Genomic DNA, 22269 nt, shown 5'->3' with positions numbered 1-22269 from the left:
TTGAAAGCTCCACATTATGATGAAAAAAATCTCAGGTGTTTCATGGAGTTCATGGGTTGCAATAAATTCGATCAGGCAGATTTTTGCATTTGTTTTAAGAAATCCACCTTTTAAAGCCTCGACATAGTGAAAACTTACTTAATATTACTTTTTTGTGTCATAATTGGTGGGGCGAAATTCTGTTCTTCAGTGACTACAGTTACCAGGCCTAAACTGCCAAAATCAAAAATGTCTCTGAGGTCTTAAACTCGATCTGTTATGATTTCACTTATTTTCTGCCATTTATAAGCTCTTGTAATGGTGAATTAATTGGAGTAAGTGAGAGGGAAGTCCCTAATATGGGTCTCTCAGCCAACACTGCTCTGGTACTACTTTTACACCGCCGAGGTGCCGGTGCTCGTGCCAGTGCTGGTGTCGGTTTTAATGAACCGGCGAAACGCTTAAGAACGGGCCCGCGTTTCCACCACGCTTTGTGAACCGCTCCTTTACATGTGAGTGTGGGTGGTAGAAAACTTTACATTGAGACGGCAGAGTCACGCTCTTCTGCCTCTTTCATCACGCATTCTTGGTTCGAGACCAGTTACTGTAGCTTGCGGGCCCGAGTTGAACCCGTTTTTCGGCCGAGTGTGTGTTCGCGGTGGAAAAACCACTGAACAGTTCAAATACTGGCACCGGTATCCCGTCGGTGGAAAAGAGGCCTGGGTGTGAGACCAAAGCCCCGCCCACCTTCTGTTCAAACCTTCTGAGGGGCAGCCAACCAGAAAAAAGCTGGCTTAAAGCAGTTTTTCTAAGGGAAGAGAAATTGCTGATGTTGTTGTATTGACCTTCAGTATAGATCCTAGATTTATTTTTAGTAACTGATAAAAAATTATGGCGTGGGGGTGCAAACCTTTTCTTTATTCTGAGTCACGCCAGAAGAAGTTTAAGAACTACCGGCTCAAAAGTGGAACCAGCTTATTTGGAACCGTGGATGAACTGAGAGGCTCCACAAAGGCCCAAAATGAGACAAAGAAGGATTATTATAAACTGTGACTCATGCAAAGCTACTGTAGTAGAGTCCAAGAGTAAAACAATGGAGCTGGAAATGAGCCTAATAGGCTTACACATTTGATAGTTTAAACTTCTCCATTTTTCATATTGCTAAAAACATCTTTGGGTTTTGGGGTTGAACAAATAAGAAATTTAAAGATGTGATTTTGAAGCAGATGGATGGATTTGTCTTGGTTCACATTTTTATCTTGTTTTAGATCAAAGAGAACGATCATTAGCTGCACTCCCACAGGATCAAACCAGTGACCTTTTCTCTACTTTCTCAGTAAACCCCTGAACTTTTCGAACTCTGGAAACTGAACCTGCCTTATTTTCTTCTTATTTCCACACTTCGCAGTGACTCACATCCATCAAAGACAACTGCACTTCACTTTCTGGCAGGTGAGAAGGTCATTTCCCATAATACACCAGGATCACTGTTAATATTGATAATAAACCAACACGGTGCACACATACAGGCTCCATCTGCAGACATCGCTTTCATTTCTGGAGCAGACGAAGGGAACAGATGACTACACTAGGACCTCTACATGATGGTCAACTACTCGCCATCCTACGTACATGTTGAGTACAAATGTTGGTGTTGCTGTTAGTAAGTGGAAGGAAGTCACTGAGCCTGAAATACAGTCTGCCAAAAACTGTTTCTTTCCTTCTTCTTCCAGTTGTTCGGACGATCCCCGCTGGCTCGCCGGGAATTTGGTCAGCAGGAAAATGCCGATCCTCTTTTTTTTCTTCTTTTTTTTTTTTTTTCCACCCCTCCAGGTTAAGCTGCTTATCACAGGCTACCAGTCAGGGCTCAGATGTATGGATGCATTGTATGGAGCTGGCAATAGCCAAAACAATCCGACTTCCAGCGGTAATACTGTGTGTCATTGTGTCAGGGAAGCAACAAAAGGCCTTGCATCGGACAGGAATGCATTCTGTGCATGCCAAGCTGCTTAGCCCAATGACCTGATGGGTTTTTTCAAGTGTTTTCAACCCTAAAAAAAAAAAAAAAAAAAAAGAGGACATTGAACATTGTTTTTCACCTAGCACCATGCCATCGGTTTCCAGTTCTTAACACTTTAACGGTAGTGTATCACATTTTGAAAGATTTTTTTTGTTTCTTTCTTCATAGTGAACGCGCCGATATGAAGAACAAAAATGGCTTGAAAGAAAAACAAAGACGACGGACGCAGGCGTAAGGTGGGGGTGAGCTGGGAGGGTCGGCGAAGCTGAGGTATCTCTTCAGATGACCACAGTCTGTCTGTCTGTCAGCGTGTTTTGTACTATACATGTGAGGACCGTGGTGACAGAAGGCACATTTGCCAAGGTAAGGGTGGAGGGGTGGAGGTGGGGTTTATGAGCGATGAACTTTCTTCCATCTCGAAGCAGAGAAACGTAGCTTCCGTCCGCATTTCCACGAACCGAGCAGATGTTTCAACCCAGTCTGAACAAATCAGGACCTCCAACCTGAAGGTTCCCGGCCCACGTAGTTCAGTGGTGCGGACAAAGTATTTCACCAATCGGAGATTTGAGATGTGAGCAGGGCCTCCACATCACGACTGCTGCTTGTGACAGCGGCTAAAAGTCCAGCTGACTGGCTTTCAGAATAAATGAGAAGTCAGTGGGAAAGACCTGCCTCATCGCCCGCCCCCTTTCTGGAGCTCAGGCTCGGACTGAGACTTGTTCCAGTGATCGGGCCGGTGTGGGGGCAGGCGCCACTGCAGGTGAAGGTGCAGCCGCTGGAGGAGGAGGGGGAGTTATTGCTTTCAGCTCCTGGCCAGGGCAACTCTGGGTGCTGACGCCACGGTTCAGGGTGCCGGCGCGGGGTGGAGCATTAGCGGGCAGCGCGTTGGGGTCGCTTCTGGGGATGTTGACGGGACAGGAGCGGGTGCGGGCGTGGCCCTTGTGGCCACCGGGATGGCAGACGAGGCTGCCCACGGTGTCGACAGGCGACAGGTGGCGCTTGAGCCAGCGCTCCACCCGCTCCTCTTTATACTTAATGGAGTACCAGGTGAGGAAGATGAACAGGAAGCCAAGGAACTTGAGGCTGGCAGCGAGGCCGAAGTAGACGAAGCGCAGAGAGGTGACGTCATACTCCCAGCATGAGCCATGGACGCCACAGTCCTGCTGCCACAACATGCAGGTGGTGTCGATGACAGCGCCAAAGTAAATGGGAGTCGGGATGTAGGCTGAGTGGAGAAGAGAAGAAGAAGAATACAGGCGGGGGAAGGAAGGACAGAGGGTAAAGAAAAGGAGATGAACAGACCAGAAACAGGAAGGGAGGAAGTAGAGGACAGAGAGAAAATAAAATACAAAATTAAATAAAGAGAATAAGCAAAGATGGCATGGAAGAGAAAACAGAGGGCGTAAAAATACAGGAAGTGGTGAAAATGGAGGGAAGAAGTGGAGAGATGGGAGGGGGGAAAAAGACATTCATGAGAAGAGACGCGAGTACATCTTAACAGAAAATCGAGGTGCAACTCTGTTAAATTTACTCCAATTAAGCTGCAGGACTTGTAAGAAACTACAGCAGAAAATGAGAAGCGCCATCCTGGATTTCATAATGTTTAACACACCATCCTTCATTTTCCTCACCGCCTGATTAATGCCCAAATTCCACACCCCAAGTTTCTAATTGTCCTCTAAATAATTCATACTGATAGCTCCCTGAACGCCCCATACATCAAACCTAATTCACTTTCTTTGTCTAGTTATTCAGGATAACTTGCATTAAGACATCAAAGAAGCAAAAACAAAAAAATAATTAAATAAACCCACAACATCTCATTTTCAATCACTAAATCAGCTCATCGATCAGCAGAGTGTCTACAATCAGCATGTTCAGCTGACGCTCAGCTCTCCCTCTCCGCCAAGGAGCTCCACAAGTAACACTCACGACATTCTGTTTTTTTTTTATTTAATTTCAACCTTTTTCATGGCAAAACAAAAGAAGATGAGTAGTTTTCTCTGTTTTGTTTCTACTCACCGAGAGTCCTGAGGAGAACAAACTGCATTCCCAGAGCAAACGGCCGTTCCTGCTCCGCTACAGACCTGCAAATCACAGACAGGTGGAGAGCGAGGAAGGCAGAAAAAGAGGGTGACAGGAACCAGTTAAAGTAACTGCTTAAACTGCTGTTTCACTCAAATATTAAGGGTTTGTTCAGTGAAAACTCAAAGTAGAAAACACAGTAATGTGTTTGTGTGAATGCGGATTTCTTTCCCATCAGGGTTCATCCTGTTCGGCATTTAACAAACTAAAATATTTCTCAGACCACACAAAGGAAGACGAATTCTGGAAACTGGTCTCCCACGGAGGATGAAGCAGTCAAACGTCAAAGCCAGAATTAAAGCTGAAGAGTTGATGTCTTCCTCAGACATTTATTTGGGCAGCTATTTTCAAACATGAACTAAATTAACTTTAATTTCAGTGGGCACTGGGACATCGAAGAGGGTGGGCAGTCAAATCTGATAAAAACGTTTAGAGTCTGCTGACTCTGCAGACAGACGTCACCGTATTTGGATGCGAGAAGGAGTGCTTTGTAATCAGATAGAGATGATAAGCTTGATGCCCACAGGCTTTATTAGCTTAGATGAGGCACTAATCATGGCAGCACTGGGACAAGCTCTGAGCACAAGATCAATAGAGGCTGAGGTCTACCACACAAGGTAAGACCCGAGGTGCAGGCTGTGCAGAGATGCCCCTCAGACAATCCAGCACACGCAAGATGCTAGCAGGCAGTTCATACATGGAACATCATAACCAAGTGGCCGGCATAGTATACAGAAACATCTGTGCAGAGTATGACCTTGAAGTCCCAAGGTTAAAATGGGATACGCCCCCACGGATGGTCAAGAATCACAGAGCTAAGATCCTGTGGGACTTCCAGATACAAACAGACAAACTGGTGATGGTTAACCAACCGGACATAGTAGTGTTGGTGACAGTGATAGACATTGTAATACCAAGTGATATAGAGCTAGAGATACACAATATTTGTATCAAAGCCAGCCTAAGGGTCTTATCACAGTAGGTCATGCCCAAAATACCACACGTAGGAGGTCAAACAAGTCAGATACCTGAACAACCTCAACTGGCTCGTTTCAGTGCAGTTGAGCCCCTCACCCTCTCTCTAAGGCTGGGCCCAGACCCCCTCCAGATGAAGCTTTTTCCCACTGTTTGTGTTCTCGATCTCATTCTTTCAGTCACTATCCAGAGCTCATGGTCATATGGTAAGTGTGCGATTGTAGCGCAACCATTAAATCAACATTTTTGCCTTCGCTCTCAGCACTTCCTTCACCACAACACAACAGTGCAATGAGTGTGTGTTACAGTTTTCCTACATTAAAGTTTATTAAACCTTTTAGGCATTTTTTGGATTACTCAAGGATTTCCTACAAAAAAAAGAAAATTGCTCGGTGTCTGACTCATCCAATAGTCATATGAACAACTGGTCTGCAGGAAATGAGGCTGTTACTCAAAAACCAAAGACTGATGATTTTTCTTTGGCTCTGGTGGAACAAAAATTTCCTCTCTGCAGGAATAAAACTGAAATGATGTTCACCTCACCTCACATTGAGCGATTCATAAAAGGCATACCTGAGAGTGACAATGATGGCGGAGGGCTGGGCGCAGGCAGTGATGAGCGTGACGATGAAGAGGAAGATGAGGAAGGGGATGAGCGTGCTGCAGGTGCGGTCGCACTTCCCCGACACAGCGTAGCCGTTCTCATTCAGGTAGGTCTTGACGATGACAAGCTGCAGCTGGTTGCTGCCCTGACTGCCGGTCGACGGCGTGATGACCTGCCGGCTCTGAACGCAGGCGCAGTCGGAGTAGTTACGGATCTGGAGGACAAATGGAGACACGCACGGGCCTTCAGGCACCTTGTCATAGCATCATATAATTCGTCACATTAATGTAAATGCTGAAAACAAGCAAGAAATCCATGAGGATGATGCTTTGGAGATAAATTAAGTGACACATTAATCAACGCTTAAAGTATTAACAAATCCTCTAAAACATAAGGAAATGCTACAGGAAGTGCAGGTGTGCTAGTTGTGTCCTTCAAACCACCGGTGCTCATGGATGGGGATACAGCAGTTTAACAGCGGGTGTGTAGATTTCACCCTGAGACTGTCTTTATCCCTGTAAAATAATTATCACTTTTTCAAACCTACCTTGAGTGGCTGCATCTAATAACAACGAGACAGCCTACAGAGAGGAGATCCAACAACTGGTGACATGACGCTCTAACAACAACCTTGACCTTGATGTTAAAAAGACCAAAGAATTGATAGTGGCTTACATGAAGTCCAACAAATGTAGACACAACCCTGTCTTCACGAGCAGGTAAAAACCTTAAGTTCTTCGGTTGCTGAGGGCCCGACATGCTCTCTTGCTGCACTGTACAAAGCATTATAGCATCGTACATAACAGTGTGGTATGGTAGCTGCACCGTGGCTAACCAAAGGGTCCTGCGGCAGGTCGTAAAAGCACTGCTGGCACTCAGCTACCTGCGTTCAAAGACATCCACCTAAAATCTACCTGCATCCAGCATTCGTGTAACAACACCTGTGACCCCACTCACCTTTGCAAATGTCTGTTTGATGCCCTGCCAAGTGGGAAACAGTACCGGTGTCTCAGGGCTGGCACTACAAGGCTCAGGAACAGTTTTTCCTTTTTTCCCAGGACTGTAAATCTGTTAAACTCTAAAGTCTCTCCAACCATACGCTCCTAAGCTCTTTATAACTGTACTTTATTAAACACATAATCATACACTGTATCACACATAATGACTGAATCAGAAACTGTCACACTGACACTTTATCATTAATGACAGTCTACCTATAAGTCACTAATCTGCTGCTTTTCTTTTTAAAACATTTTTAAATGAATATAATTCAACACCAAGCTTGTGATGGACGTACACATCAAAACTAAAAAATATCCTCCTTCATATCACTTCAAAATGAACCACACGGAAAATGACGGCTGAGTTTAAGAACACTGTCCAAATGCAGTTTTTAATATGAAAAGAAAACAAAGTAATAATAGCTGTTTTAGTTAAAATACCAAATTAGTCTGCTGCTTCTGTTTTTGCACATATAATAAAATACTGTCAGCCACCAGCTCCCCTTCAGCCTCCTGCCAGTCGAATCTATAGGTGGCACAAATCCACTGGAAGTTCAAGTTTGAGAACACATAATTACAGGTCTCAGTAGATCTTAATGGCGTGAATATGAGCCTCAGTGACTTTATTCACTGTATCAATTCAAAAGCAAATGGCCGAGTAAGAGCCTGGAATAAGAAACGCTAAAATCACAATAAACATAAACCACTGAGAATACTGTCACTTTATGGTAAGAACCAAGCCGGCTGAGATTTTTAGCAGTTGCATTTTTGGTGTGAATTTGAACATCCTAGCTCGTATCGTTCTCGAGTTATCGAGTTCACAAAGTAGAAAGTTGGCTGCCCGTCCAGCCTTTTCAAGCTGAGGGGTAAAAAGAGCCTGAAAGGGTTTGTTATAAGATAGAATAGAACCTTTATTGTCATTATACAGACTGTACAATGAGATCGGAGGGCCACTCCTGTTCAGTGCCGTGCAGCAGGAAGTCACAAGTTGTTGAACTTTAAAGAAACTTTAAAAAGTCAGAAATAACCCAGCAAACATCTCCACTGTTTCTCAGCCATCAGCACCCAGTGAGTTACGTTTGCTAAGCAGAGAAGGCTAATTTATTAATTGGTATATGCTAACAAGGTCAGCTGTGATTGGTGTTCTCCTGCAGGTACAGTGGGGTACAATGCTGTCACGCTGGGTGAACTACACGTGGCGGCATTGTGTGCTCTAAATTCATTTAAAACCCATCTGAACTCCATTTAAGAGAAATGAACACATTTTAAGGTCATTTCTCAGTAAATGTGCATTTAAGACATTAAAAAACACCCTGTATCATCATAACCTCTTACCCCGGTGCTGTCGTTGGCCACGCTGCTACAGCCAGCTAGGCAGGGGTTAAAGTATGTGATGCCATCAGAGCCGCAGACCGGAGCGTACTCGTGGATTTTACAGCCGCAGTTCACATTACAGCCTCCGGTCAGGTTTCTCTGGGTCATCGTGAGTGTGGGTCTGAAGAGAAAAAACACAGGAAACAAAAACATTTAAATTAGAAGTAAACATTTTTAATTAGACTGTTATTTTCTTTTAAATCAGGCGGTGCTCTGAAGCGTTATTTGTGTTGCTTTTACTCAGGTTTTCTTATTTTATGTTGTTTTTCTTAACTTTGTGATTTTATCTTTATTGATCATTTAAATGTACAGCACTTTGGTGAACAGCTGTTGTTTTTAAATGTGCTACAGAAATAAATTTGACTTTTAAAAACACTGGCTGAATATTCAACACTGAGAACAAATTAATTCCAGCACTTAGTGGCATTAAATGAAGTTCAGACTGTATGATTAAACTAAACATTGTGTAAAAGCTCATTTGTTGCTCGTGAATAATCCTCATATTAATTGCTCATTTAACACATTACTGATAAGCAGCATGAATTTCAGAGTAAAGCTCAGGCTGATGGAAGTGCCATCGCTGGTTTTAAATGAGTGCTTTGGGTTCATCGCATCACATTTTTTCATTTCTCCATTATTTTAATCTGTTATAATAAAACTGAGTTCATAGATGAAGAGAAATCTGACAGATAAAGAAATTCACTGAGCACAGTCTAACAAAAGAAAGCCAAAAAAAAAGCCCACACTGTTTTTTTCAGTTCACCTTGACCTTGACCTTAGACATAGAGATACTAATCTTTTCTTCCTCGAGTCCACGTAAACATTTGTGCCAAGCTGGCACTTCCTGAGGTATTTTGTTCACAAGGGTTGGATGGATGACCGCAGCCGTCATCGGCGTGAAAAAACAAAAAAGCCACAATGGCCGAAGAAGAGGGGAGAAAAAAAAAAAGGAGAGGACGAAGCAAAGGAGAGAGAAGGGAGAGAATCAAAAAGAATTAAACATGAAGAGAGGAGGGCAAATGGGACAGACAGACTCTCAGAGGGAAATTAAAAAAAGACCAGAGGGACAAACACAAGAGAAAACAGGGAGGGCACGCAGCCAAGATCCTCTCTTCCAAGCTGTCCTTGGACATCTTCCACGGTTGCCATGTAATCACTCTCAGGGACGCTCTGTGCAAAAGAAAACGCCTCCGTTTACTGGCTCCTTATCTGTTATTCTGCACTCCTCTGAACACTCGCTTCCTCCCTGACATCGGCCACAGATGGGGCGATAAAAACTACCACCGACTCCGTCAGACCAGGAAATTATTAAAAACACCAGAAAGGCCAAGCTGCAGTCAGCAAACGGATGTCTGTGGCTTAAGTGAAAGATTCACAAAGTTTACTTCTGGAACGAGAAGCAAAAGAACCCCAGGACCCCATTGGTGGAAAAAAGAAGAGGCAAAAACAACAACAGAAGCTTTAGACATAATAAATCTGCCCCCCCAAAAAATATAAAACATATGGTTATTTGTTTGTTTTTTTCAGCTTCTATGCAAAGTATGCAATACTAAACCATCACTTCAACAGCAGACTTCAGAACTGTGTGGCGTGATGGTAGGAAAAATATTAATTATTATGGTTTTATACCAAATATTTGAGTTTGTTTGCTTGACATCAGCGTTACCATTTTAAGAAAACTAGCCTGATGTTTTATGTTAAAGGATAAAGTGTTTGTTTTTCTATGATGATGTCAACAGCCTCGCTCAGACCCACTCAGCTCCACCAGCTTCTATTCAATAGGAATAGTGTATTCATTGTGGACTATCTCAGCAGATTAATACACTTTTGTTAGGGTTAGTTTTAATTTACTTAATGCCAACTTTCCACCTCTACCTCTGCTGTAGATATCTGCAGAGTCTCACAACAACATTCCCAAAAAGTTCAACCACTTTGAATGCTTGTTTAACTCGATGTGTGCTGCTCTCTGCAACTGCTCGCTTCTCCAAATCGGTAAGTTGGAGGCGGACACTGCAAAGCTGCATGGCTACATTAATAGGAAATCTGTTAGGCTGGAATAAACTGATTATTCTTTAGCAGGAATAAGCTAAAAGTTTTTTTTTCCATTCACAGGTTTTGTCTTTTACCACAGAGGGGAGAATTTTGATGCAGTTGCATGAAAGGTAGTTGAAGAAGTTACTAACATTTAATTTCTTCAGGGCTGCAACTAACTATATCATTTTAGTTTTATTATCAATGCTTATTGTCTTCATCTTCAGCTGACTAACTATTCTGTCATAAAAGAGTTACAAAGTTGCAGAATATGCCCACAAAAATGTCCTGGTAAAACTCAGACAGGAGGCCACACATTATAAAAATGATGCTGAAAAATGTAGCAGAGGAAATGAATCAATAATAGTGTCGATAAAGCAACACATTTCTGAGGTTCCTGAGGTTTCTTCAACTCTGAAAATTGAAAAGTTTTCCTCTCATCTGTCAGATAAAAATAGCTATCTGGAAATGCCACCTGGAAAACTGCGATGCCCATTTTTTCTGACATTTTCTACACTGTCGTCACTGCAGAGCTGTGGCAGAAAACAAGTGGAAGAGGCAGCAGGTTTCCAGGTTTGCCTGATATAAAATCTGTAAGACATGAGCAGGCAGTCAGTGGCAGCTGCAACGCTGCTCGTTCAGTAAAGGTTTTCATTATAGCACCATGTTAGCATATATTATAAAAATCACCCAGTTTTAATGCAAGCAGCATGCCCTAAAATGATATTATAACTCTGACTGGACACAAACTGAGCTAATGCTAGTTTCCAGTTTAAGTGGGACGTTGGAAATCCTGAGTTCCCAGATTTGCATCTGGAAAATTCCCAATCCAAGATAGCAATAGCACGCATAAACAATAAGTAATACTGTAGAACTTGTACTGTACTATCTGTACAATCGTGTATTTGCAAGTCACTAAAATAAGTGAAACTGACTCCTTCAGTGAACGTCATGCAGCTGCAGTTTTAAGCTAAAAAGAAAAATGCTGCGCTGCGCTTCAGGTATTGCTACCTTCAGAGCCAATCATCTCCCGTTTTTCCAAATCCTACCTCTGACATCTGACATCTGTCCATGTCTGTGACCAAATATAACCCCTGCCTTAAAGGGGAAGCATTCATGGATCCAGAAAATCCAAACTGTGTTCACTTATTATCACAGCCCACCACTGGTACAGACGCACTTTATGTTCTTGTCTTTTGCAATGGGTAGTACATCCGTCCTTCACACAAACATCAGCCAACAAATCGTGCTATTAAACGCTCTGGACAGGACTGCAAAGTGCAAGAATGTATGTTCCAGAAACTTTGTCTGCTTATATATTATAGAGGCTTAGTTTTTTCTTTGTCACAAAACAACAAAGTGTCTTGTTTTGTTATCAGTAACACAGACCTTAATGTTTTCTATGTCACAGCTGCAGTTTAGTCCATTTAAACCAAATTCTGGTTTGTGTTCCCCCTCAGTGTGTGTGTGTGTGTGTGTGTGTGTGTGGGGGGGGGGGGGGGGGGGGGGGGGTGACCCTTTGGAGGAAGTGGTCTCGATCCAGTTCCAAATAAACTCATTACGGGCTAGCAACTATAAATTCTCTGTGTTAACCACTATGCCAGAACACAGTACCTGTATTTACGGATGTTGACACTGACGTGGTTTCTAGTGAAACAATTTGGTTCACTTTGAGTTTCTTCTGTGTGAAAAGAACCCAAACCAGGGAAAAAGCCACAAGTTTACAAACTCATCAACTGATCTGGACCAAAGTTCTCCAGGTGGGAAAGATGCTGCCTTTTATGTTTTGGGGGTTTGAGGACGGTTATAACACGGGCTGAGGTCAACATAACACAAAGTAAGACACAAAATAAGACTGAGGTAGGAACAGATTTATGTGTTTACATGACCACATGAGCTATTCTGCTCTTTCTCCATCTGCCCTCACTCTTTCAGCCTCTTTCATAACTTGTTTTTTCTCCGTGGGTGTTCTTTACTCTTCTTCCACAGTCCGTCTATCTGATTTTCTTTTACTTCTGTCTGCTTATTCTTGTCTCCGCCTTTGTCTCCTTCATCCTTTGAATGCGTCTCTACATCCTCCATAACCACATCACTGTGGGAACAACACACCGACCCAGAGTCAATTTTTAATTCACACATGAATGAAGCAGCCTCAACACTGAAGTGACATCACTCTTCCTCGCCAGCAGTGATGCACGACAACGCACCGCCTCCCAGCAAGTCTCTCCTTACCCGGTTGTGTAGGGGATGTTGATTCCTCCCAGGTTGATGCTCTCGCAGCCTACGATGAACAGCGTGGAGAAGCAGAGCAGGGACACACCGCTGCAGATCATGGCCAGCTTGGCCGACTCGCGAGCGCCCAGCTTCAGCTTCTTAATGATGTAGCCGCCCAGGACGATCCCCACGCCGGCACTTGGCACAATAATCACACCTGGTGAGAGAGAAAGATTGGAAATTCAAGGATCTTCCCAACCAAATCAAATCAAATCTTCAGCCCCCTAAGAGTCATGAAGCAGGAAATTATCAAGAGGCCAATTTCTTGTAAAAGGATTTAAACATGCTTTTTAATGCTGTAATGTTAACATGTGATTCTATGGGGATTTTCTCACTTTTGTAGCCAGCCATGAAAGAAATTGTAATATTTACCACTTCATATATCAGCCCTGGAGGAAACCGCTTGTTGCATACCATAAAAACTAGAATGTAGTAATTCAGTAACAATCATCTGGTTATGCTGCTTTTCTGCCACCAAGTGGCCATAAATGCACAAGGCTAAAGAAGTCAGGTTATGTACAAGCAGTATAAACCAGTCTTGTAGCAATTAAACCCACAGCAGCTTATTGTGGTGAAGACTTTTTCCTTCCATTGTGTGTGAGTTTCACAGTATGACGCACTGCACTTTGTTTCTATATTTACACCGTGTTTGACAAAATGGGCAAATTATCTGAACTGAGCGCCACAGATTTTCATTTTCTCTGTAAGCAAAGAAAAGCACGGCGTCCGTTTAAGAATTCACACTTTAAGTCGCAGCTCACTTTCAAGCTGGACTCTCACAGACTAAATCGGAGGTACGCTGTGTAACTGCAGCCATCACTCTCTCTCTCTTCAATGAGATCCTAAAGAAAATGCAGCGATCACAACAACCGCCTCCGGGCAGCCTTGCATTACCATGACAGCACGCATTTATAGTGTGGGTGGCCTCGGAGGGAGTGAAGCCTCTAACCCAGGCAGAGATGCTCTCTTCACTCAGTAGGTGTTAGATAATGTGTCCTGTGCAGCTGTCTGTCCTCTCTGTTTGGAAGACAGAGTCTGATGGAGGAAGCCTCTGTCTAAGGTTAGTGGCCTGAACCCAGCAACACACACAAAAACACACATCTCTGATCACGCGTCCTCCAACTTGCTGCTGTGGTTGTAGCTCATTCAATTGTGTAAAATGGCACATGTGCGTAATAGCAAAAAGCCCATACAGGTATGCAGTCCTCAAGGGAAAAAGCAAAGCAGTTAGTCCTGAGGGATACACTGTCATTAAAAGAACATCTAGTAGATGCTAGGCTCTTCCTTCTTAATATTTCATCCTAGGAATATTACACAATGGCAATATAACAAAGGATAAGTGGGCAACAACGTATTTGTCTTTCTAGGAAATGACGGATCGTTTCAAGCCAAAACCAAGCTTCAAATTCTGGGGATGAAAAATGAAGTCACCATGTGCCAAAATCGGCACTTACAGGTCTAAAGTTAAAATTAATGCAGCTCCAAAACATCAACATGCTATTGTTGAGACTTCAGAAGCCACTGGTTGAAGAGTCTCATTATCCTATCCAGCTCTGCTAAAATTAAAAACTATGCAAAAATATACAAAAAAAACTGAGCATGAATTTCTGCCGTAGTCGAGTACAAAACCCTAAACTGTGCATTTGACTCTAAACACGTGGGCCCAGAATGATTTCCAGCACTTTATCTTATTTATTCTGCTGAATAAGAGACGGGAAAGCACCATAAATCCTGGCTGGTGTGTGCTGCTGCTCGGCTCTACCCACTCAGCCACCAAATCACAGTCACACCCCTGAGAGTGAACGGCTGTGGATACCAAGCCGGGGTCCTGGGACCTTCACAAACACTTGAGCAGGTTCCCAAGAAATAATTTTATTTCACTCACTAGAGGACGGCATATTCTGAAAATATATATGAGTGGCAGCTCTAATCACAGGCTTCACTTCCCACTCCACCTACAGCTGAGACAGTTACGTAACTCGAACACTAAAACATTTCTGATAACAAGATGTAATTTCCTGGAGAAAAATCATACTAATGTGGCTAAAAGGTTTTAAAAAAACATCATTAATGCAGAACCAGTATGAAAAAAAATCACTAGTTTGTTGAGTGTTTAGAAACTGAGCTATCAGTAACTGAGGTTTCTGTGTGGAAAGTTCAGATGACTCACAAGTCTGACTAATGGTGTGCTGTTCTTTGACGACAGTGATCAAAATCAATTTTTCAAAAGGGCAAAGTTTTGTTTTGGTTGTGTTTTTTAATAAAATGATAAATCCAAAGCAAATAATAATCCCTAAAAAAGAGTGCGCATCATTTAAGCTGCTTGCTTTAACTTTCAAGTGACTGAGTGGGTCCAGATCTAAATTTACAGGATACGTCTCGTTCTGATCTTTTTTCCTTTCTGTACTACTGGGCGTCTCATAGGTCGATGTCCTGCCACATGTACACCCCGGGGCAAATCCAGGACCTGACTGGCTGAGGAGGTGAACCAGGAAGAGGGAGGTCTGGGTGTCTCTGCTCAAGACTGCTGCCCTTGAGATCCTCGGTTTGATTCCGCGAGGAGGCACAAACCCCTTGAGGGGTTGTGTCAGGATGGGCATCTGGTGTAAAAATCTGCCAAATCAAACATATGTGGAGCTACCTGCTGTGGCGACCCCTTGTGAGTAAGGGAGAAAGTAACAAGAAAACTTCCCAAATCATAAATGACCCCAGTCTGCCTTTTCGGTTCCTAAAGTTGCTCGGTCACTCGAGGGTGAACCTGAAGGCATCACAATCCTCCAAAGTCACAGTGGTAAAGGGTCACACATACGCAGTGTTTAATGTCAAATGTATGTCCCGCTTAGCTTTCTCATGCTCAAGTTGATCAATATAAAATCCTCAACAGTCAACAACAACAACAAAAAACTTGTTTAACCTCTTAATAAAATAACAATTCATGTGGCTCAGATGAAATTAACAGTTTGAACTCTCAGAACAATTCTTAAGACGAAAATACAAACTTTATGGCCCTCCTTCGCTGCACTTTTCACATTCGGGAAACTGGACGGGACACTTTGGAAGGCTGGTTCGAGCCTCCAGGACACCCCAGTTCTAATGATAATGTAAACCCTCCTAGCTTCCGTGTATCTTCAGAGGCCATCAAACCTGATACCACAAAAAGTCTAACAAAGGTCATCAGCCCTGAGCATCACATTCATCTCAGTCGCTTTACTTATCAGCCCCAACAGTGGGACGCTCTAAACAGCTGCAGGTTGATGATGTGCTTCTGTATGGATCCTCTGACACAATGCAGCAGCAGCCCCCCCCACCCCCACCCCAGGCTGAGTTATTAAATTAAAGGGACAGGTTTTGGTTTCTCTTCAAAATAATAAACTAAACTATCTGACATTTATTTTATGCTGCACGAAGTGCTAAAAAAAAAAAACAAAAAAAACACAACCCAGATCCTGATGCTAGAAAATTAGCATTCTGCAAAGCTCACAACAAGCATTCAAACACTCTGTGTTTAAGCACTGAAAGCATCCGCTTATGTGCCCGATCAAGTATGCGTGTACACCAGCATGTGACTGTGAGTGTATGTAGGACATTACTGTTCTTGTATCTGCGTGTGTTTCTTAACGCTTTGTGTGTAATGCACTCGGTGCTCCAGCTCAGTGTCCCAGGTGCCCCGTTCATTTGAAGACCAGCAGTTTCTTTATTATTAATGTGCGCTGGCTCGCAGCGCCGGGCTAACAGCCTCTCCTGCTCTGCTCTCAGATAAAACCAGCACTGCAGTCGCACAAATTAAAGCCCTGGACGTTGTATGAATATTCTGGTCTGTCTGTACACTGTCTGCAGAAAAATCACAGGAGGCTTCAACAGCAGACCAGAATAGCTTCGCTGCCCAAATGTGAGCATTTTATGAGAAATAAACTCCAGTGTTAAACCCCAGATTTCAGTCTTTCCAGGTTCTCAGAATCAATCCAGAATACGATTGGGTGGTGAGGTGAAATGTGAACTCACCGGTGTAGATGCTAGCATTGGAGGCCGGGATCCCAAACTGAGACTCGATGAATTTAGGGATGAAAGTGATGAAAGCAGTTACGATGGCGCTTTCAGCCGTGTAGGAGAGGCTGACGAACAGGAAGGTCACGTTGCTGAGGATCCTCACTGCAGCTTTGGGTAGGTCTGGAAGAGGGTGAGAAAAAAGCGAAGCTTTTGTTTTTTCCTCTTAGTGTCACAATACTGGAAATAAACCCTTCTGATGACTGACCGGTGGAGACCCCGGCAATATCTGGAGCCATATTTCTGTGAATTTAATTTCTAACTTAAAGCCTCTTTTGCTAAAATATGTTTCTGATTCAGTGTGAACTACAGATGGCTGAGACAGACCGATGAGTTCACTTTAGTTCAACTGCCCTCATAATCTGCATGCTGGCAAAAAATACTCTCAGGAGTACATTAAATATGAAAAAAAAAACAATGCTATAATTAAACAAAATAAATAAAACCACACAATTGATAAAATAAGAAAGAGTCCATGAATAAATATTAAATATTTGACACAGGGCTTAGAGAACCATTTAGCCCTCCACAGTCTCCTGTTAGGAAAAAAATCTTGAACAATAACTAAAATTGCAGCCCTCAATCACAGGCTGTTTCCTTAATTGTCGTCTGTACTCTGGCTGGATTAAATGTTCCGATTTGGGAAGAGAGGCACTGAAAACAACTCAATTTGGACTTATTCTTCCAAACTTTGTGGCAGTCATCAGGAAAAAAATAAAATCCTGGAGTAACACGTCACTCTGTTTACTTTGCTGTCTAAGTTTTGTGTGTGGAGGAGCTGTCCGAGCACCAACTCCAACACAGAATCCTTTTTTAATTACTTTTTAAACTATTAAAGATGCTACAGAAGTATTTTTTCAAATTTAGTCGCATGCCTGAAGAGGGTAAAGCTCCAGCAACAAATGCAGTATGTGGACAACTTTATTGTTTCAGCTTGCCGCATTCATCGGGGTCTATATAAAACATACTGCAGACTAGATTTTAAATAGCATAGCATGAACAATGACTGGCAGCCATGGCTGTGTGTTCAGCCCAGCCCTGCTGGTGCCTCAGCGGTGTATGTCTATGCTTCTACTGTCTGTAATATGTTTTATGTAAAGCCTAATGAAGGCTACAATCTGAAACACATCAGGGAAGTAATAAAGTTATTCTTTATAAGTGCAGCTGTTGCTTTAACCCAGGAGTCTTAGAGCTACAGCTTTGGCCCAGCATGCAGCTCTTTTTGCTCGTCTCCAGTCGCACTTTATGCTATTGAAAGAAAACTACAAGTTTATGATTAGGAATTTTTTTTTTTTTAATTCTCCAGTTGTAAAAATATGTCGGCTATACACTGAAAAAAATTCTGATATTCTGTCTACTAAAATGTGCATCATTGCCTGCATCTATTGTCTGCTGACTTATCCTCTTAATTTTGCTGACCTCAGTAAAGGTCTCATGGAGTAAAATATAGAATTTAATTGTGGTGAACAGATTTGTTTGCTTTCACCACCAACGCTGCTGGCTCGCCACTATGCTTTTAGTCAATGTTACACTGAAACTGGCCTTTTTTCTCTACTTGTACTATTTTTAAAAATATTACGCAGTTTTATTTATTATGAAATTAGGATATTTTTGTTGTGATTGACTTGCACAAACACAGGTAGGACTCAAAGAGGACTGCGTGGCTTTACATGTGCTCTGTTTCTAGGCAGGCCTAAACATACTAACTTGTATTTTTCCTCTGCTTCATTTCTTTCCAAAAGAATACACAATTTCTTTACTTCAGTCCTGTTTCATAAATACAACAAAAATGCACTGTTATTGTAAGGAAAATGCAAAGTTTAAGTATCAAATACTCTACATTGCAGAGTAGTCACATGTTTATACCTACAGTAATGCTGACAGGCTAATTCATACTTAATGAGCTACATCACCTTCATTATGTCCACACAGATATTTGGGGTCAAAAATTGCTCGGAAACGGCTCTTGATAGAAAAACTTCTTCACATTTTATTCTCCTCTCTGTGCACCTTGGAAATAGCTGCAGTTGTGCCGTAAACATCTACTCTGCTATTCAGTTACAGGAGGCTGATGTGGGTTCTGCATTCATTACAATTGAAAGAGCATCTAGACTGGCATTTCAAAGGTCAGCAAATTGAACTAAAGAGTTATATTTAAACAGCCTCACGGTTCTGGGAAACACTCATACCTGACATCATCGATTTTCCAGTACCTTTGATGTCCTTGCCGAAGCCCATGGACGAAGTGACCGTCTGGGTCTTGTTGTTGTTGCTCTTCTCCTTGAGGACGTCGTCATCGCTGGACAGGTCGTCCAAACTCAGTTTTTTCCTCCTCTTCTTCTTCTTGTGTCGGGGAGGCAGCTTCTTGGGGAAGGTGAACATGGGGAAGATGACTAGCAGCATGGCCACGGCGCACAGCAGGAACCCGCTCCACCTGCACAGCCCAGAGGTTATTCAAATAAAATATTAAAAACACAGGAAAGCAATTAAGTTTTTATTAAAAGCCGAGTCCAGTTTTTTCCTCCTTGTGCTACCAAAGAGTCAATCTTTGACTTGGTATCATCTTATCTCTGCCTCATTAATGCGCACATAAACTGGTACACCATCTTCTTCCTGCTATCATCACCTATAATTCATGTAGGAAGCTCGTGGCTGTTTGCTTGTGAGTCACTGGTTATACTGTCAGTCAGAGGAAGGCATCACTGGGAGCGCTAAATAGATGACTAACCACATCTCACACATGCCAACAGATTTTCAAATGGATGATACGTGTGAAAACGTGACCTAAACAGCAAACATGTCTCATGCATGTGAGACGATGCTGCAGTTTGGAAGAGTGTTTTCAAATGTGGCCCCTTTTGGGAGCAGTTTCCTCCTCTCCTCACACATTTAACACAGATGAATAGGGACAACATGTATTCTACCCCTCCAGACTTTAATAGAGTCCTATTATTTATTTGTGAGTTAAGTACACTCTGTCTGTTATTACTGCCCCAGTCTTTACCACACACAGTCGCCAAAGTGTATCCGGTGACTCATTTAATCACAGAGGCGCTCACAGCTATATTGGCCTCATTGCATCTCTGCACCCAGAGTAAGGGGACGAGAGAAAAAGATTTTCCCACTTTACAGCCTGTCCCAGAATACAGCGACAAATCATTCACATACAGCAAAGAGCTGATCGACTGATTGAGCCTACCTTATTCTATAATTAATGGACATGAGTATTAAATTACAGTAATAAATCACAACCAAGACAATCCAAGATCTATTTAGATGTGCAAAAAGGTAAAGGCTAATAAGATACATTAAGATAAAGGCTGCAGTTTATGCATATAAAAAAAGAAACCCATGATACTTAGGCCCAGCAGGGGGCCAGTGCTAACCAGCTAGCCTCAATGCTTCCCACTATCTGGACTGTAGCTGCCAGCATTAGTGCTACTTTTGGTTTGGAGGGTCACGCTAACCAGAACCTGCAGCAGCAGCAGCAGCAGGCTAATGTGCTGTTACACCAAGTTCAGAGGCTGCAGAGCAGAAATGTCTATGAAGCCAGCAGGACCGCATCCTCTGCAAAGAGCAGAGATGAGATTCTGAGGCCACCAAGGCGGAAGCCTTCCACCGCATGGCTACGCCTAGAAATTCTGTCCATAAAAATTATGAACAGATTCGGTGACAAAGGGCAGCCACGGCAAAATCCAACACCCACAGGAAACAAGTCCAACTTATTGCCGGCGATATGGATCAAGCTCTTGCTGAGGTTGTACAGGGACTGAATGGCCCGCAGCAAATTATATTTTTAGGTAATATACTTTATTTACCATTAACGTGCTGAGAAACTGGTGAATCCAACTGAAAACAGGGATGTTTAAATTACTGTGTTGATATTAGTAGTAATACTCACACAGTCTACTTGCTTTGATGAAACTTTATTTAAAATGTCCACGAACATATTTACATTTCAGTGAGTTAAAAGCAGATTCTTCTCACCAGTTTCCAATGAATCGGGGATCACTCTGGTCAATGTTGACAACAGTCTTGGGGTCCACATAAAAGCCAATGAGGACTCCTCCCAGCAGGTAACCAGCCGCCGGGCCCAGCGCTCCCATCACATACATGATGGCTGAAAAGAGGAGAGAGAAGCAGAGAGATCAAACTTTAAAAATGTTTTGGCTGAACAGAAAAACAGTTTTTAGAGTCGCACACAGACACAGCAGACGCAAAGCAGCTTCATCGTTCCTCTGGAGTCATTTTTGATGAATTAACTCCAATATTAATGCTAGTTTTTTGCTTTGTGCTCAGTTATCTGTCTTTGCAGTCCATCAAAAGCTAACGTCTCTGTCTGTGTGCTGTTAGGTGCTGTGAAGTTTAAGGTGCCCCAAATATGAGTTAAAAGGAGGATAAAATCCTCACACATGAACTCTGCACAAGTTTGGGAGAATCAGGTTGGATATTTTCCAGTTTTCCTGACATGTTGCACATAACAGGAAGCAGCGACTTTACATTAATCTGTGCTATATTTGTATGGATTAGGTGAGAAAGCAGCATGGATAGAAGATCCATGCAGCTTCCATGCAGTCTGGCTAGCAGTGAATGCAGCAGACTGTTAGCTGCCATATTTGCTGCAATCCAGCATCCCACAGACGTTTTCCTCAGGAGCTGGCAGGTTAAGAACTGGCCAAAGTCTGATCTGACTGTGTCAGACACTGCCATCCCCAGCAGTGCCCACTAGACTCCTTTAATGTGTCGGCACGTGTCCCAGTATTGATCTGCTGCACCTCAATAAATCCTGAACTTTGAGTTTTATCAAGTACATCTAATTGGCAGTGGAATAATTTATACTGACAGCACCCTGAATGGATTTCTTTTTCTAATGCACACTAATTGGTTTTTTGTTTTTGTTTTTTGTTTTTTTTGGGGGGGGGCAGCTATAGACAAAAAGGTGGGTGTGTTTACCTTTGGCAGTAGTTATTACTATTGCAGCAGTGTGACAGTGGCAGTAATGCTGAGTTAAGTTCAAGTTCAAGTTGAAAAACTGCATTCATAATTCAATCAATGTTGACATTATTCCATATACCATAACAGAGCCCCCACCGTCAGTGCAGTTCTTGTGTAATTTGTTATCCCTCAGCCTTTTCTCCCCATTTCCCTTCCTTAAGAATGGTTGCTTTTCCACCGGCACCTTTTCTGATGAGGTTTCAGTGATCAACTGAAGAGCCGGGCGCATCTCTTAGGTCCTGTGTCAGGTCTTTGCTGGATTTTTGTCCTACTACTTAAGGACACTGTTCACCTGCTGTAGATGTTTTTTTAGACATGCCACTTCTTTTGTCCGCCACATGTTTTTGTGACAGGCTGCTGGTAACAAAGTGCATGAAGGTACAGTTTGAGATTGATTTTTTGCTAAGATGCCAGTTATGTGTGGATACAATACTGGTTCATCCCTTGAGTTAAGTGCTTTTTTTTTATGCTTCAGTGATTGACAGGTCAGTGTTAAGTGGTTTAACAAACAAACAAAAACATTCCTCTGAAAGTGGTCGAGGACTGAAATGAGAATGAATGAGCCCGTGCCTCAGTGGGCACTGCTCTGCCGTCATGAGTGAAACTGAAAACCTGATGTTGGACTTGAAGCTAATAAATAACATTTACTGAAACAAGAGAATAATTCAGAACTGGTCGAGTCTATAGTTGGATGATCAGAGCTCAAAATGTGAAAACAGCAAAAGTGTACATTGAAAGAATACTTACATGTACTACTGCATTAGCACAGAGTAATGTGTACAATTACAGAATACTGCATTCTGTGTCAAAGTTACCACGTTATACTGAACCCAATGACATTTTACTAACTGCAGACCTTATGCAACACTTCAAACTAGAACTAATCT

General features: G+C 42.6%; 1 protein-coding gene across 3 annotated transcripts in view; it reads right to left on the bottom strand.

The window, feature by feature from the left end:
* Positions 1 to 2090: 2090 nt before the first annotated feature.
* Positions 2091 to 22269, bottom strand: part of LOC115796019 (solute carrier organic anion transporter family member 5A1-like) — a 41570-nt gene continuing 21391 nt past the window's right edge. For all 3 annotated transcript variants that reach the window (XM_030752215.1, XM_030752216.1, XM_030752217.1), the window contains 8 exons: positions 20375 to 20507; positions 18601 to 18821; positions 16346 to 16510; positions 12302 to 12500; positions 8000 to 8159; positions 5633 to 5877; positions 4022 to 4086; positions 2091 to 3224 (listed from right to left, as the gene is read on the bottom strand). In XM_030752215.1, coding sequence (XP_030608075.1) covers positions 2698 to 3224; positions 4022 to 4086; positions 5633 to 5877; positions 8000 to 8159; positions 12302 to 12500; positions 16346 to 16510; positions 18601 to 18821; positions 20375 to 20507 — 1715 coding nt within the window. In that variant the 3' untranslated portion in view covers positions 2091 to 2697. The remainder of the gene's footprint in view (positions 3225 to 4021; positions 4087 to 5632; positions 5878 to 7999; positions 8160 to 12301; positions 12501 to 16345; positions 16511 to 18600; positions 18822 to 20374; positions 20508 to 22269) is intronic.

This window comes from Archocentrus centrarchus, chromosome 17 (genome assembly GCF_007364275.1).
Source record: "Archocentrus centrarchus isolate MPI-CPG fArcCen1 chromosome 17, fArcCen1, whole genome shotgun sequence".
NCBI classification, from domain to species: domain Eukaryota; kingdom Metazoa; phylum Chordata; class Actinopteri; order Cichliformes; family Cichlidae; genus Archocentrus; species Archocentrus centrarchus.
Note: the sequence above shows the minus strand (reverse complement) of the source record. Positions and strands in the feature narration are given on the sequence as shown.